Below are 18,232 nucleotides of genomic sequence, written 5' to 3'. Positions count from 1 at the left end.
AGTACAAATATTTTGATTGGCTATCAAGATGGCTCAGTGGATAAAGGTGTGTGCCACCAATCCTGATGACTTGAGTTCAATCCTTGGGACCCATGTGGTGAAAGAAGAGAACCAGCTCCTGAAATTTGTCCTCTGACTTCTGGATAATGTACCATGACACATGCATACCTACACGCATACGTGTGTATGCAGTACCTAATAAATGAAAGAAAATTTCTAAGTATTTTAAGCTGAATTAAATTTATAAGTAAATATACACTTTGTTTCTTTTACCAAGGTCTCACACCAAGAGTTTTCTAAAATGAAGCAGTCTAACAATGAAGCTAACTTGAGAGAAGAAGTTCTGAAGAACTTGGCAACTGCATATGACAATTTTGTTGAACTTGTAGCTAACTTGAAGGAGGGCACAAAGGTATGCGTGCACATGAGAGAGACTAGAGCTGCTAAGTACAGATGGGAAAGGACAGTTAGGATGTTGTTGGTATTTCCAGTTGGATCAAGTACTGTGCATTTGATGTGTGCTGGTTTTACTGCCTTTTCTTCTGTCAAGCTTGCAGAGGGAGAATGCTCAGCAGAGGCAGCACCATTTTGGTGGAACTTTGAAGAATAAATTATGTGGAGGAGGGACTTAGGCATTGTAGGTAGCAGGAATCAGAGCTATCAGAAACCAATGACATCTTCTTCAGGGCTAGTTGGGACTGATTTGTGGTGCAGGGGGAAACATGGCTTGGATCTCCTGTGCTGGTGGTGTAATGAGGACAGACTTGTGACCTACCAGAGTATCAAAGTAGTTTTCAGATATGTTCTAAGTGCATCCCTTGCTTTGTTCTTTAAAGGGTGTAGAGAAATGCTTTTATTATATATATATATATAATTTTTCCTCTGATTGTTTTGCTTTTGAGAAGTGATTTTTAAGTTTTCCAGATACAGAGTTCCTTCTGGTTTTTAGCTCCATAATGGTAACTGAATAAAGTTACCTTGATGAGATGCAGTATTTATTCTTGGCAGTCCTTTGAATAGACAGCACTGTAAAGCCGTGGTGTGAGGGTAAAGTATGATGCCATTCATTAGGACTCAATGCTTTGTTCAAGTAGATAAGCCGAGGAATTCTCCAGAGAGCCTTGGGTATTATCTATAGTGACACCTGCATTTTTATAGTTAGTGTACAGGTTTAACTCAGCATGACAATAGATTTAGAGTCATCACTTAATAGTTGGTTTTTATATAGGGATTGGGAATATGTTCACAGTTATAAAACCTGTAACATACAGCCATTTAATATTTAGTGCCAGTATTCTGTGAACATGACCTGATTAGTTTTATTTTTCTTACCAATCTTAGGTCATATTTAGTACTAAGTTACTCAATTGAGAGTATGAATGTATCTCATGTGAATGATTGCAGCTTCTAGTCTCAGCATCATTGATAAATTATTGTTAGAATGTATTTTTCCCTGGGTTAAAATTGCTTTTACTTAGTACTTGTATTTGCTCTTTGCTTATAGTTTTACAACGAGCTGACTGAAATCTTGGTCAGGTTCCAGAACAAATGCAGTGACATCGTGTTTGCACGGAAGACAGAGAGAGACGAGCTCTTGAAGTGAGTTTGTTTTGTGCATCCGAGTGTACTTAAAGCCACTTTCTTACGTTTGGGGTGAACTGGGTGGTGCTGATGCAGGAATTCCCCTTCTTTCTTCTGCGTATTTCACAGAGTCATAGGGCTACTTGATCTAGGATGAAAGAATGAAGGAGCAGAAACTCAAGATGTAGAAGTATAGTGGGGCCTCCAGTGAAACAGCTCAGGAGTGTTCCACTCTGGGGAGGAGGTGAACAATTCAGAAGATAGCACAGTCCCTTCTGCAGAGCCTTGGAGAAAGCTGGGCCTGTAATAGAGGACTGACATAGTGAGTAGTGTGGGAGAAGCTGACCCATGTTTATCATGTGAGCAAGGGAACAGAATTTGGCAACCTTTGACTAACACCTTAAGGGGAGATAGCCCACACCTGGCACTAGACTTTTTATTTGGTAATCTCTGACTTCTGTGAGGAACACTATCTATCCCTGTGTAGGGTAACCCCAATTAAACCTTCACATATGTGTACACACACGCACACTCACACACAACATACACATATATATATAGTTACACATACACACACACACACACACACACACACACACACACATATATGCACCCATATATGGATATACATCTACATATATCTATATATATTTAGGAAGCTTGTAAAATTGTATGTTTCTGGATGGCTCTTTCAGATATCCTTAGTGTTTAGTAATCCATCTCCCCAACCCCTCCTTTGCCTCACCCTCCCATTGTCCTCCCTACTTAGATCTCCCTCCTTATTCCCCTTCCTCCTTCAGGCCACCTGTGTTGTATTAGCCCTACCTCCCTTAAGATCCGGCCCCTCCGCCCCCCTTTCTAGTTTCCTGGCTTGTACAGGTACTCCAAGTAAACACACGGATCTAGAGTGAGAACATGCCCAACATTGGTCTTTCTCGATCTGGGTGACTTCAATCAGTGCAATTTTATCCAATTACAACTATTTGCCTGCATATTTCATAATTTCACAGTTAATTGAAATCTTTTAATCAAAGGCAGAACATTTGGAAGAATTGAATGCTTTCACTTGTACTTCATTCTCCTTTCACAAGTGATGTAAAACACTGTGTCAGTGGTAGTCGGTGGTGGGCATAGCGATTGTGGCATGTTACTTTTGCTGTTTTACATTATTGAACTGTGACTTAATAGCTTTGATTTATATCATTAGTAAGTGTAGGAAATTCTCATTTGCCCATGAATATGTTAATTATTGGAGTTTATTAAAGGAAAAGTCTTATGCTAAGGCTTTATAGTATATGCATATATTTTAGATCTTTCACAGTGTGACCTTTAGAATATTAATATTGACTAAAATGTCTCCATTTGTAAGCAGTATTTACTTACATTAAGTACTAACATCTTTTTTTTTTAATGAAGATAGTATTTATCTTTTACCAGGTATGGGTGGCAGATGTGAGGGGTGGCTGTGTAATAAAGGTGACTACTTGTGACTTCATGACCACTGGTCCTGGTGTAGATACTTATTGAGCCCTGAGAGGCTGATGGCCATCATGTGTCACTGGAGTGTGTGGACCATAGGGTTTAATGAGACTTGTGAAGTTAATTCTAATTTGCTATTTGAAGAGACTTTATGTATGTCTCTTAACATGTCTGTGTTTTGATGTCTTTTCAATAATATATCTTCTGTGAGTTTATCCTAGTGACAGATCACTGTAGTGACAGATTATTACATTAGCTTTTAACATACAATAGCTCAGTGCTGCATATTTTTAAGTAACAGGTTAAAAAAATTGTTCTAGAAATTTACATAATTATTTGCATAATTAGCATATCTTATTTTTATCACCTTGTTGTTTGTTTGAGACAGGCTTTTGATACACAGCTAGGCCTGACCCCAAACTTTTGATCTTTTGCCTCTACCTCCCTGGTGCTGGGATTTATTTTGTGTGGACACGTACTCGGATTGAGATGTTAGCCTAGTGTCTGAATGGGTTGTAGTTCTCTGACAATTGTGCTACTAGTTTTTGTTTTGTAATTAACTCTTATTAAATAAGAAGCAATCTTGTAAGGCTGCTTGCCTAGTTAAGACATTCCTTATTCAAGTTATAACTAAGATGTCTGAAAAAACCTATCCTTTGCTGGGTTTTAGAAGTCGAGTTATATTTCAGCTTTGTTTTGCTGCAGTATTAAAGATTCAGTTTCTAGGCAAGAATAGGAACGTGTTCTAGAATACTGTCATTTTTTTGGAGGCACTTTTGCTTATTATGTGAAGAAAAGCAAAAGTAGTAAGATTTTTTTAAAAATTTATTTATTTATTTATTTTTTATTTTTTTGGAGCTGAGGACTGAACCCAGGGCCTTGTGCTTGCTAGGCAAGCGCTCTACCACTGAGCTAAATCCCCAACCCCAAGAAGTAAGATCTTATAGGTGTTTTCATGGTGTCAACCTTAACACCCTGTCTTCCACAAGGGATCTGCAGCAGAGCATTGCCAGAGAGCCCAGCGCTCCTTCCATCCCTCCTCCAGCATATCAGTCCTCCCCAGCTGGGGGGCATGCGACAGCTCCTCCAACTCCAGCTCCAAGAACCATGCCGGTGAGTAGGCAGGGCCCCTGCTGCATTCCTACTGCTGGCCAGCTCTGGAGGCTACAGTGGACTGGTGGTCCCCACCTCTGGTCGGGGGTTCAGCCTTCTTATGGCTTCCAACTCATAAATTTTTACCCCTAAAAGTGTTTAACCTGAGTGAAACAACATCTTTAGAATGGACTTTCCCCCCCAAATGAAGACAATGGTGGAAAAAGATACATGTCTTCAGAAGTGGCTGAACAAACCTAGAGCATGAGATGCAGATTATGAGACTCCTGTTTTCTAAAATACATGGGAAGACGGGAGGGAGTTGTAGATGAGAATGAACAATTCATTACTATCTCTGTGGCATATGAACTTTGATTTGAACTTGGTTCACAAAAGCAGCTGCAGGAGACCTTTCTTTCAGGTGAGTAGGGAGTCTCGGATCTGGAGTGGATAGTCACCAGTCCTGGGGAGGAGCAGCCTGATTGTTTTGGTGACATGGTGAGGGTTGATATCTGCAGACCATCCGAACGATTGCTAGGTTAACAGTTGCTCAGTTTCATCACTGCTCGTGCCATTGTGTGCTTTAGAAGTTTTCACAGGTTTAAAGCGTTTGTAAAAAGAATTTGGGGCCTGACAGTAGTAGGTCCAGTAATGTGTCAGAGTGTTGGTGGAGATAGCGTGTGACTAGATGGCAGCACCAGGAAGAGCATGGCTCTTCAGAAGTCGGAGAGCAACTTTCCGCCACATTCTAGACTAGTAAGCTAATACTTAGAGTGGGAGTCAAAGGGAGGTTTGGTTGCATAGTCAGGAGACCTGTGCTCTCCCCATTGTAGGCAGCGCTGTCTGGGAGCCACACTGCACCTTCTGTGTCATTGCCTGTCTTCTCTTTCAGCCTGCGAAGCCCCAGCCTCCAGCCCGGCCTCCACCTCCTGTGCTTCCTGCAAACCGAGTCCTTCCTGCTGCTGCTGCTCCCACAGGGGCAGGGACTGCTTCACCAGCACCGCCACAGACCCCTGGCTCTGCTCCTCCTCCACAGGCTCAGGGACCACCGTATCCTACCTATCCAGGGTATCCTGGGTAAGGCAGTGACACCCTGTGTCACCAAGAATTGACTGATTTCTAGTTGTGATTCATCTTTAAAGACAGGCTCGTCCCTTCTCTGAACACAGATCTCATGAATTAGCCATGTTGTCAACTTGCCCAGAAGTTAAAATCATGTTATAATTGCTTATTTGAGTAGCTGAACAGTTTTTATTTTTTGCACCTTTCATTTCATATCTTTTCTGTGTGAAATTCATTACCTGTCCCTTGGCTGCCTTTATTTACGTGAAGCCAAGATCCGAAGGCCTTGTTTCTGTGCTTGTACTTAGAAATCTCACTATCCAGTAAACTGACAGCTAGAAATTTAGACAGTTATGTGATGTGTTTGAAGGTTAGCCTTCTTTGTGGGAATGTCTATTTATTTGTTTGTTTATTTACTTATTTTTGTGGTGGTGGGAGCTGAACCCAGATCCTCTGGAAGAGCAGCTAATGTTCTTAACCAGTGAGCCATCTTTCCAGCCCTGAACCGGAGCATATTCAGAGAACTAGATTGCTTCATTCAAACGAATGTTTTTATTCTTCCTTTAGTAGTTGGGACTCAACATTAGTATTTTCTGGGCAGTATTAAAAGTATGATAATCTTTGACTTAATTAATGGTAGGGATGCTTTTTCTCTTGAAACAGGTCCTTTGTCTCGCTCCTCTTCCTAGAAGAATGAACAGCTCTTGTTGAAAACTGACTTTAGATGGTGACTTACCAACCCAGTGTTTTCTTCTCTTCTCACCGTCAGGTATTGCCAAATGCCCATGCCCATGGGCTACAACCCCTACGCATATGGCCAGTACAACATGCCGTATACACCGGTGTACCACCAGAGCCCCGGACAGGCTCCGTACCCAGGACCCCAGCAGCCTACTTACCCCTTCCCTCAGCCCCCACAGCAGTCTTACTACCCACAGCAGTAACCCTGCCACGTGCCGGCGGGTCAGACCGGAGGGACAGGACAGCGCTGCGTCAGTGTTCTAAGCCATGTTCTGGTCACTCAAGCATACTTTGCTCTACCGGTTGCCGTGGATACTTTCTGTCTGTGGCTAAAAGCCGAAGGCTGGGCCCCACTTCCACATTTGATCGCACTCGTGAGATTTTGCTGCTGTTGCAGTATGAACACTAGGTATAATAGCATTTGAAAAAAATTACAGTTCATAAAACGTTGAAAATGAGAATTTAAACCTGCAAGTGAAACATTTGAAATTAGCATACTTTATAAGATGCGGTTGGAACAAAGATGGCTTAAGTACTGATATTCAAGGAAAAAGTTTTCTTTTTCTTCTGGTTTATTGATTTAGTTTAATTTCTATTATATTTTGCATAATCAAGGCATTGTAAATCTTATAATTTAAAAATAAATTACTTAAGAACAGTTGTCATTGTTATGTTTTGTCATTGATTCTCATTGCTGTCTGGTTCCTTTCTGGTATTAGCCTTTCTTTTGTATGTTCATGGGTTAAATGTACTGTGTTGAAATGCATGAGCAGCGCCGGATAGCAGTCAGGTTCAAGGTTGCAACAGGAAAGCACAGCGCTTAGCTCTGCAGTTCATCTTTCATATGCTGAATAGTAAGCTCATTTTCAAAAGTCCTATAATGTGGGAGACACACAATTGTTACCAAAGATTCTTCAAATAAATATAAAATTTAAAAAGTGTATATTTAATGTTTCATTGTTAGATTTTCCAAGAAAGTGATGCAAATTCTGGTAATAATTTATTTCCCCTCACCCACAATCTGGTTTAAATAAGTAGCTGCCATTGACAGTACCATCTGATGTGGTGGAAAGTTCCCTGTGCCTTTCTCGTCCTTGGTTTCAGCTGGTCTTCTCCTGTAATGTCTAATGCACAGTATGTTTGAACGGATCTTAACCCTTCCTTTTATAATTTATTTTTAAAAAAATTTTTTGTGGCTCCTGAAAGCTGAGGTTATTTTGTAACCCAGGGAACAGTTCAACAGGACAGTTGTTGGGGACACATGCTGAGTCTGGAATAGGCTGGGTCCTCATGAGTCTGCTCTGACAACGCTTAGTTGCTGTACAAGCCTCCATGACAATGAGGAGATGCATCCTGGACAGGGGGAGCCATACAAGTGGGAGCTCAGGGCCTCGGGGGCTCTGTCTGTGTGAGCTTTTCCAACATGTTAGGTGTATGAGCAGACTTCTAATCTGTGTTTGTTTTCTGAGTTTAATGCTACCTTTCTTACATTATCATCTCAGTTAAATGATACTGTCACTCAGTCCACTGTTGGTTTCATTGACAATTTAGGCTGATATTTAAATGTAAGACTGAAGATACAATTGTAAAAGGGAGTACATTGATTTAAACAAATGTGTATTTTAAATTACCTTATTTTGTTGTATGCAGAAAACACAAAAGTTGTGTTACTTCACTACAAATGACTGATTACCTGGAATATGGACATTGGCTTAAAGTCTGACAGCTAAACCTTGGCAAAACTAACAGTTAAACATATCATTGCTCAGCTTCAATGCTTTGGATTACTCAGTGTATGAGACAGGTTTATTTGAGTCCTCTGTAAATGGCATTTAAGTTCTATATTCTCCCCACTTGAGTTTCTTATACTGACATAAGACATCCCCTGAGTTAGGGAGGTCCCAGATTGCTAGTCTATATTCCTTACCAATGCAAAACAGCCACCAAAAAAAAAAAAAAAAAAAAAAAAAATGGCCTGAATATTCTCTTGGGGAAGGGGGTGGAGGTCTAAAGGAAAGGATGAATGTATTAGAGCCAAAGGGAGGAGGGGCCAGGCCAGCAGCCATTCCCTCGCTGCACTGGGCTATTCCTGCAGGGTCATGGGAAGGTCAGCGTGGGAGGGAGCCCCCAGGCTCTGGGGCAGCCCCTCTCAGTAGCCTCCTAGGTCAAGTCCTTAGTGAAGCCTCTTGTGTGGCAGGCCCCCCTTGCCAAGATGCCCCCTCTTGCCAGGGCTCTCATCCTTGACGTTGCTCAGGATGTTCCTCCGGTCTCTGGGCAAGGCATTGAGCTGCCGTGCTAGGTTTGCCTTCCTAGGTCTGTCTGGTTCGACAAGGGCGATAGAAAGCCTCTGTCTGCCCGCTGTCCTTCTAGAAAGCAAGATGGCAGCCCTCACTGGGGTGCTTTGCCAGCACACTTCTGTGCTCGGTTTGCTGTGCTCTTCAGAGTATACTATAGAAGTTACTATGCACGATGCTGTTTACTTGGAGGTAGAGGGTTCCACTCTGGCTTGAGTATGTTACCCCGTGTTTATAATTAGACTTTCTGTTACCTTCTTAAATTAAGGTACCCACCCTCAGGCCATTTATGATGGCTTCCTAAGCCTATTATGAAATGGATTACCTGCCAGCTACTGAAGCTTTGCTGAGAAACCAGTGAGAAGTGGGGAAAAGCCATCCAGCTTGGATTCCTGTCCTCAGATGGGCAGCTTGACCACTGGGTATGGTGTCAATCTGAGTCTGAGAGCTGTTGCTCTGCTCCTTGGTCTTTCTCTTAGTTGAGAAAAGCAGTCACGTGTCACCATGCAGCAACCAGTCTCTCTGAGACACCCCAGGTCCACACTCTGGCACCCTTGCAATCATGCTCCCCAGTGTAAATGAGGGTGTCACTGTTGTACCCCACTCTGTTCCAGCCAGCTACCTTTCTAGTCAAGACAGGTCTGTTTTTTCCATTGAGCTTTACAGTTTGCAAACATTCCCTTGTATACATTTCCTAATTTCATGAACAGGATAATAAAACAGTAAACAGGCCTCAGTTTGCTAATGGGAATTTTTAATCAATGACTAGGGTGTCTTGCAGCCTTGCTACAGCCCCATGGCATATCATTTCTAAGACTTGTGCAGTTGTTAGTTGACTGATACTGTAGAACAGGGCACAAGCTGGACCAAACCTTTGCAAGAAGAGTTAAAATTGCTGGTTTAAATACAGATTTAGAATTAAATGAAGAGCAAGAAGGGAAATTATATTTTTAACAAAAGAGAATATTCAGGCTTTATTTCTGGTATGAAGTTTATATTTTTTAAGAAAATATATCCTATATTATCACACCAGAGATTTTAGATTCCTTTCTGGTTACAAACATTGCTGGTAGTTGGATTATATTTTTATTGTATTCATTTCTCTTAGGGGGAAAATTGTAAAGAAACAAAAAGATTCCGGATGAATGTATCCTAGAAATAAAAGTTGAAAGATTCTTACTTCTGTGGAGTATGAATTCTTATTTAAAGTGTTTCTCCTTCAGCTTCGTAGTTCCCAAAGTTGCCTCGACAAGCGGTGGGTTGGGGAGTAACACACCCTTGAACCAAGGTATGGACTGCATGAGGAAGCCCGTTAGTTTTTAATAGCTGTCCATCTCATATTTAGTTGTTAGGAGTGGACTGTGGTGCTCATAGATAAACAGTTTGACTGCAGCTCTTCCAGACATGCATTTTCTTCTAGAGACACTTTTTTGGTCTAATTTTTGGAACAAGTCAACAAGGTTGCTACAGTATTTGTTTAATTGAAGGAGGGGGTGAAGTGTGTTCATCTTCCCTCCCCCTCTTTTTATTAATGCGTGTTAACTCTATAAAATAATGCGTTTAATTATGGCATTTCATACATGTATATCACAGGGTTTGATCATACCTCCCATTACCTCTTTTGTCCCCCTTATAGGAACAAGGCTCTTTTTCCCTTCTACTTTTGTGTTCTTTTTTTTTTTTTTGAAATTAGATTTTGCATATGAGAGAAAATGTGAATATTTCTCTTATTTTGCTCAATAAAATGACCTCCAGGTTCATTTTCCTCTAAATAACACAGTTTTGTTCTTTATGTCAGAATAAAACGGTTGATCTGTTGATAAGCACCAAATGCTGACTCCATCATTTGGCTATCGTAAAAAATGCCACAATAAGCATGAGTTCAGGCATCTCTTGTGTGCATGGATTTCTTGAGCATATACCCAGAAACGGTATGGGAGGGTCGTATGGTAGTTTATTTGTAGTTTCTTGAGGAGTTTTCATTTTCATAGCGATTGGATGTATATAGAAAATTGGGCAGAAAGCACAGGGAGTTCCCTTGCTCCTCCACCCAGCTTCTATTAACAGTTGGCATTAGTGTGGCTCATGGACCATATGAATGAACAAATAATTTCATTAACTAAAGTTCAGAGTTCACAATTGTCTACTTTTGTCTGAAAAGATAGTTTTACCAAAAGCATATTATGTTTCCATCATTACCGCTTCATGCAGAATAGATTTTTTAGCCCCCCCCCAAGTCCCTGTGTGTCAACTACTCACCCCTCCTGCCTCAACTCCTGGCAACCGTTGGTCTTTCACACTGTCTGTCTAGTGTTGCCTTTTCCAGAAAGTTAAGAGTTGGAACACACAGTATGTAGTAGCCTTTTGAGACTGACTCCTTTGTGCATTCTTCTCATGCCTTTTCATGGCTCAATAGCACAGTGTGTAGATCTGCCTGGGCACACCACAGTCCAGCCACCCACTCATCTCTTGATGGATCTTGGGTGCTTTCAATTCTTGGAAGCGTAGGAGGAAACATTCTTGTGTGTGTGTGTGTGTGTGTGTGTGTGTGTGTGTGTGTGTGTGTGGCCACACAGTTTCAGTGTTATCTGGGTGAAAAGTCTTAGTGCAACATTTGGGTAGACCATAGATTGTTTTGAAAGAAGCCATCGTTTTCCAAAGTCTCGTTACCATTTTGTATCCCACCAGCAATATGTAATAGGTTCTGTTTCTCTCACCATTGTCAGCATTTAGTGTGCCTGTCTTCTGAGTGTTAGTCATTGGAATATGTGTGTGGTATCACTGCTTTGAATTCATAATTCACCGAAGATGCTGATCATCTCATTTGCTAATATGTTGGTGAGGTTTTATTTGGGAAACTTTATCCATTTTTAAAAATGTTACTTTATGTGAGTGTTTTGCCTGCCTGCCTGCATGTATGTGTACCACATGTGTGCCTATTGTCCATGGAGGCCAGGAGAGGGAGGGCATCAGATCTGGAACTAGAGTTAAAGATGCTGGGAGCCATTGTGTGGGCCCTGGGAATCAAACCCAGGTCCTCTGCAAGAGTAACTGGTGGTTTTAACTGCAGAGCCATCTTACCTGTCCCTGATTTTATCTATTTTTAAAACTGAGTTATTAAGGATTCTTTGTGTGTATTTTGGATATAGTTCCATTATATTTTGTATTTTTTCCCTCACTTGGGGGCTTTCTTTATTCTCTTGTTAACTTTCTTCAAATTTCAAGTATTTTGTTTTAAAATGAGTGTTTTTTGTTTTTTGGTTTTTTGAGACAGGGTTTCTCAGTGAAACAGTCCTGGCTAATCTGGAACTCACTCTGTAGACCAGGCTGGCCTCGAACTCACAGAGATCCACCTACCTCTGCCTCCCAAGTGATGGGATTAAAGGCGTGCGCCACCACCACCCCCCGGCTAAAATGAATGTTTTGTAGGAATACACAATATAGATAGCAAAGTTAAAAAGATTAAATCATTTTTTTACTTTATTATAAAAATCCCTTGGAAATAAAAACATTACTAACCTTTTTCACAGAGTTTTTTCTTTCACATCATGCTTTTGTTGTATCAAAAAGAAAAAAAAATCAAACCCAGAGTCACCTAGATTTTCTCCTCCTGTCCCCTAGGAGTTTATAGGTTTGTGTTTTACATTTAAATCAGCATTGGCAGTTGATAGATAGTTTTTGCCAAATGCAGAGTTCTAGGCTAGGTGGTTTCTTTTCAACATGCAATGTCTCATTGCACTCTCTCCTGGCATGATCAGTTGTGCAAAGAGTTCCTATGAATTCTCATTGAAGGTCAGGTAATAGGAGCTCACCTCGAACTTTGTAGATCTCTTGGGTTTCCTGCAGTCTGAATACAATTTACTGAGGTGGAGGCTTTCACAGCTGAGCTTCCTCATCTGTGCTCTTGTCATAGTTACGGTTTCTGCTGATGTGAAGAGACACCATGGACATGGCAACTTTTTTTTTTTTTAAATCGTGTGTGTGTGTGTGTGTGTGTGTGTGTGTGTGTGTGTGTGTGTGTGTGTTGTGTGTAGCCCTGGTGGCTGTCCTGGAACTAGCTCTGTAGACTAGGCTGGCCTTGAACTCAGAACAATCTACCTGCCTTTGCCTCTGAGTGCTGAGATTAAAGGTGTGTAGCACCACTGCCTGGCCATGGCAACTCTTACAAAGGTAAACATTTATTTGGAGCTTTCTTACAGTTTCAGAGATTTAGCCCATTATCATCATGGTGGGACATGGTGACATGCAGACAGACATGGTACTGGAGAAGGAAGTGAGAGTTCTACATCTGGATCTGTAGACAGCAGGAAGGGACAGTGACACACTGGCCATGCTTGAGCATTTGAGACCTCAAAATGCACCTCCTAGTGACACACTTCCTCCAGCAGAGCCATGCCTACTCAAACAAGGCCACACCTCCTAATAGTACCACTCCTTATGGGCCTATGGGGGCCATTTTTATTCAAACCACCATAGCCCTTGTGTCTTCTCAGAACTTTCCAGTCCACTGCTGTCATTAAGACAGGGTTTTGTGTAGCCTTGTCTTGTCAAACATACCGTTTAGTTCAGGTTGGCCTTGAGCTTCGAGCTCCTGATCCTCTTGCTCAGTAATGAACCCCCTATCCACTGCTGGAAATTATAGTCACGTGCCAGCACATATTGCTTCTGCTCTTTTTTCTTGAAGGTTGTTCCCATTGTGCCCGTGGTCTCAGCTCTCTCACAGTTCTTAGATATTCTGTTCCAGTTTTTCATTCTTTTTTTCCTCTTTGCATTTCCACTTGGGAAATTTTCTATTGGTGTATTTTCAAGGTTGGCAAGGTTGTTTAATTCCCCCATTTGTATTCAATCTACTGCACTTTCTTTGGGTGCTGGGAATTGAACCCTGGGCCTCAGACATGCTAGGCAAGCTACCACTGAGCTCTTTTTCTCAGCCCAGGTTTCAGTCTGCTAGTGAACCCACCTAAGGTGTCTTCATCTCTCTTACATGGCCTTTGGTTTCCAGCATTTCCTCTTGTCTCCTTAGGATTCCAGTCTGTGTACTTGGCTCATTCTTGTACAATGTCCATTTTTCTGCCCAAACTCTCAGCATAGTAACTAGTTATTTAAAATGTGTAGTGTAAACTTTCCCAAATCCTTACCATATAGGGCCTGGTTCTGTAGCAAGAATCTTAGAGAGTCGTATTAATAAAATCAAACCCGGGGCCAGTTATTGGGGTGAAATGCTGGATGGTCAGAGAGATAGAACAAGCCACAGCTCACCTCACCTGGCCAACTTCTCAGCTTGTCTTGTTTCCTCAGACTGGAAGCCTCTGTGTCCTCATATCTGAACGGCTCTCAGCCGAACTGTTTCTCGAAAGCCTGAAAGCTTAACCAGCCAAATGCTTCTAGTTCCTGGTCCTCACGCCTTGTATATCTTTCTGCCTTCTACCACCACTCCCTGGGATTAAAGGCTCGCTTTCTGGGATTAAAGGCGTGAGTCACCATACTTGGCTGTTTCCAGTGTGGCCTTGAACTCACAGAGATCCAGAGGGATTTCTACCTCTGGAATACTAGGATTAAAGGCATGTGTGCCACTATTTTCTGGCCTCTATATCTAGTGGCTGTTCTGTTCTCTGACCCCAGATAAGTTTATTAGGGTGCACAATATTTTGAGGAATACAATACCACCACATGGTTCTATCGCTGCTTTTGTCTCTTCAGATGCTTTGCCTTTTGGCATGTGCTATTGGAAGAGAGACATGATGTGCTGGCTAAAGGAACTGGCATACAGAACTGTAGGAGCAGGGCTAATGCTCCTTTGGCTTGCCCATTGTGTTTTTAGCTTATTGTGGCTGTTAAGTCTCGATACTTCACTTAAGAAATTATTTTTTATGTTTATGTACATGTGTCTGTGGCCAAGGAGTTCAGAGTGCTGTCAGCCCCCTGAAGCTGGAGTTCCAGGCAGTTATGAGCTGCCTGATGTGGATGCTGGGAATTGAACCCGGGTCCTCTGTAAGAACACTATGTGCTCTTAACCACTGAGCCATTTTTCCAGCCACTTCATTTTTTTAAAAGCACCTTTGCTTTCCCTAGTTCCTTAAATTAGACCTGGGAATTACTTCAGCTGTAGCACTTTATGGTCATATAGGAGCGCTGTTGGTGATAGGAGGTGACTATGTGGGTAGAGTGTCCTGAGAAGGTCCTAGGTCTTAAGAAGCATGTGGCCCTGAGCTATGGCCTTTAACAAGTACTCCCCATTCTGTTTTCCCTCTTAGTTAAGGTGCTAGGCTAGAAGGGGCTAGAATAGGATGTGTTCCCTGTAAGGTCAACTCTGATAGAGCAGAATGCTGAGGCAGCCACTGTCCCCCGGCCACCCCCTCCTGCTGGGCACATGAAGAGACTTTTCTCAAATGGATCCTGGAAGTAGATGTCATTAAACTGTGTGTGTGTGTGTGTGTGTGTGTGTGTGTGTGTGTGTGTGTGTGTGTGTAGGGGGCTAGGACTGAGCAGCAAGCTTGACCTCTCAGCTCAGCCCACACCCGTTACTTGTTTTTTTTGTTGATCCTAGCTCCTGTGGCGTACCCTCACAGTAAGCAGTATCTGTGTTCACCTGTCTGTGACCTTTGGGGTATGTTGTCCAGTGAGCTCAGTTCTCTGATGGATCTACAAAGAGCTGTTGGTTTTCAGTTTGCTTCTCTTGTTCCTTGTAAGAATGGAGTGATGGGCTGGATAGATGGTTCAGTGGTTAAGAACACTCACTGCTCTTGCAGAAGACCTGGGTTCAGTTCTCAGCATCAACATGGTGGCTGCTCACAACTGTCTGTAACTTTAGTTCTAGGGTATCTCTTCTGGCCTTTTATGTGGGCACTGCACACATATGATGCACTTACATACACAAAATGCTGATACACATAAAAATAAATCTTAACAAAATGAGTGACAACTTTTAAGGTCTTCACATTTCAGAGTGAAGCCTAAAAGTCTAGATACATCTTTTTTCTTTTCCTAGCATGTGATTTTTATATATTTTTGGTGTGTGTCTTATGTGGCATATGTAGGTGAATGTGTGTCTTAGGGTTACTATTGCTGTGATGAAACACTGTGACCAAAGCAACTTGGGGAGGAAAGGGTTTACTCAGCTTACACTTCCACATCACTGTTCATCATGGAAGGAAATCAGGGCAGGAACTCAAGCAGGGCGGGAACCTGGAGGCAGGAGCTGATGCAGAGGCCATGGAGGAGTGCTGCTTACTGGCTTGCTCCTCATGGCTTGCTCAGCCTGCTTTCTTATAGAACCCAGGACCACCAGCCCAGGGATCATATCACCCACAGTAGTCTGGGCCCTTCCCCATCAATCACTAATTAAAAAAAATGCCTTTACAGGGTTGCCTATAGCATGATTTTTTTTTTTTTTGTTTTTGTTTTTGAGATAGGGTTTCTCTGTGTAGCCTTGGCTATCTTAGAACTAACTCTGTAGACCAGGTTGGCCTCGCCTGCCTCTGCCTCTCAAGTGCTGGGATTAAAGGTGTGCACCTCCACCGCCCGGCCTCCTACAACACAATTTTATGGAGGCATTTTCTTAATTGGGATTCTCTCCTCTCAGATGACTATAGCTGTGTCAAGCTGACATCAAACTAGCAGCATAGTGAGGTCAAGTCCACTTGCCTGCGTGCTTCTGTGCAGGCCAGAGGTCAATGCTGGGTGTTTTCCTCTTTGTTCTCCATCTTTTTTGTTTATTATTTTTAAAATTTTATTTTTGTTTTATATGCATGGGTGTTTTGCCTGTATGCATGTCTGTGAACCATGTGCATGCAGTACCTGAGGAGGCCAGAAGACCATATCGGATCTCCTGGAACTGGAGTTACAGGTGGCTGTGAGCCCCTCTGTGCCTACTGGGATTTGAACCTGGAAGAGAAGCCAGTGCTCTTAACCACTGAGACATCTCTCCAATACATTTTCAGATATGGCTATGGTATCATGTGATCTGAGACAATCTATTGGTCTCACATTTCATCCATAGCCAGTGGCTGCTTTGTTTGGTTAATTCCATGGTAGCCACTGTGCTTTACATAATAGTGACTGTGGTGAGTCTTTGTTTCATGGAACTCCATGAAGGTGGCACCACTTCACAACCACACTCTAAACAGAGGGCACAGCTTAGCTGAGTTGAACAGCTTGTCCAAGGTTGCATGGCTTCTGAGGAGCTGCGCTGGGCTTCATTTGCTTCTGACCTTCTGTGATGCTGCTCCTGCAGTAAACAGGTAGCCTGAGCTTTGTGTGATTTCAGCATGCTTGGAGCATGCTATTCCAGGTTCTTCAAGCATTTAGCTCAACAGCCACTTGCGAAGTCTCCGTTGACTTTGCTTCCCTTGGTGGGAATGGATGAAGCGTGGCCCAGAGATGATAGTGTTTGGGGTTGGGATATGGTGAAGCTGGGCTTTCAATATGATTAAATGTTAAAGTTTCTAAATTTCTCTTTCCTTGGAGTTTATTTATAGGAAGGCTTTTGCTCCCCATCCATCCATCCCCCATCCATGTTTCCCCCTCCTTAATCATTCACAATTCTAGGTTGAGGACAGGGATGTAGTTAGTTGGTAGAATTCTGGCCTAGTATTCACAAAGCCCTGGGTTAGATGCCCAGCAGCATATAAAGCTGGTACCTATAATCACAAAATTCAGGAGGTGGAGGCAGGAGGATGAGAAGTTCAAGGTCATCCTTTGGTTAGATTGTTGTGGGAATTCTGGTATCCGGCATTACTAGGTAGTAAGTTTGAGATCCGCCTGGACTATTATTGATAGCCCACGTCTGTAGACCAGGCTGGCCTCGAACTTTTTTTTTCCTTTTGTATCTTGTATACACATTTAATTCCAGCACTTGGGAGGCAGAGGCAGGTGGATATCTGTGAGTTAGAAGCCAGCCTGGTCTACACAGTGAATTCCAGGACAGCCAGGGCTATATAATGAGACCCTGTCTTGGAGAGAGAAAGAGAGGGGGGAGAGGGAGGAAGAGAGGAGGGAGAGAGGAAGGAAGGGAAACTATCTTAAAACTAACCAAACTAAATTGCATGGTGGCAGCCTACTTATAGTCTAGGTTCTAGGAATTTGCATTTTGAGTGAGAGTGAGGTTGAACAAGAAAGCTTGAAGGTGAATACTGCATTAAAATGTATGAGGCAAACATGACCACTAAACTTTGGAAACCTCTCCCTGTGTGAGGGGTAGGCATAAGTGCAAGCAGGAGCTGGTCTCTGTGACTCAGAGTCAGATAAGATCTCAGAGGAGGGGGCTCTTTGGCATAGTGATACTGTGAAGCTTCTTGAGAGGTGAAAGGCTCACAGCTGAGGGGACAGGCTTATAGTGTCCAGGACGGCACCTCTACCATGGTGGCCGACTGTGTGAAGACCCAGCGACCAGGAGAGAGTGCCTCAAAGTCCACTGTGCCTCAAAGGCAGAACCAAACATTTCAAGAAATGAAGTAGGCATTTCCTGTGTTTCTCAGTTGACGGCTTCTGTTCGTAGTCATTCCCCTGCATCAGGCCATCTCTGCTGGCGGAAGTATTTACTACTGCTACTACTGTTAGTGTGTGAGTAAGTACTCACGATGTGTGTGAGCATGTGCAGTGGCTCACATCTGGAGGTCAGAGTAAACCATGTGGAGTTATTTCTCTCCTTCCACCTTTACACGGATCCCAGGGATTGAACTCAGGTCGTCAGGCTTGCCTAGGAAGCACCTACAGTCCCTGAGCTATTTCACCGTCGCAGCGGAATTATTTCTGAGGTGCAAACCTGCCTTTGATGCCTGCTGCTTCTGCCACACTCATTCTGATGGATTGTCGAGGCTCCACAGGAAAGGGGGAGATGGTGTCCACTATCCAACTGTCTACAGGGTGTGGAATAAGAATGGCAATTTCACAGGTAACCACAAGATGGAGACATTTCACAATTTATGTTTTAAGACTTTGCAGCAGGGATTTCATTCTTCTGGCCTATTAGCCCTTGTTCTAAA

At 42.7% G+C, this 18,232-nt stretch overlaps 1 protein-coding gene across 1 annotated transcript in view; it reads left to right on the top strand.

Moving 5' to 3' along the window:
* Pdcd6ip (programmed cell death 6 interacting protein) overlaps positions 1–9,428 on the top strand; it is a 60,202-nt gene extending 50,774 nt beyond the window's left edge. The window contains exons 14-18 of the mRNA XM_059268802.1: positions 278–412; positions 1,505–1,599; positions 4,050–4,173; positions 5,045–5,229; positions 5,984–9,428. Coding sequence (XP_059124785.1) covers positions 278–412; positions 1,505–1,599; positions 4,050–4,173; positions 5,045–5,229; positions 5,984–6,158 — 714 coding nt within the window. The 3' untranslated portion in view covers positions 6,159–9,428. The remainder of the gene's footprint in view (positions 1–277; positions 413–1,504; positions 1,600–4,049; positions 4,174–5,044; positions 5,230–5,983) is intronic.
* The last annotated feature ends 8,804 nt before the right edge of the window (positions 9,429–18,232 follow it).

Source organism: Peromyscus eremicus, chromosome 7 (genome assembly GCF_949786415.1).
Source record: "Peromyscus eremicus chromosome 7, PerEre_H2_v1, whole genome shotgun sequence".
Taxonomy (NCBI): domain Eukaryota; kingdom Metazoa; phylum Chordata; class Mammalia; order Rodentia; family Cricetidae; genus Peromyscus; species Peromyscus eremicus.
Note: the sequence above shows the minus strand (reverse complement) of the source record. Positions and strands in the feature narration are given on the sequence as shown.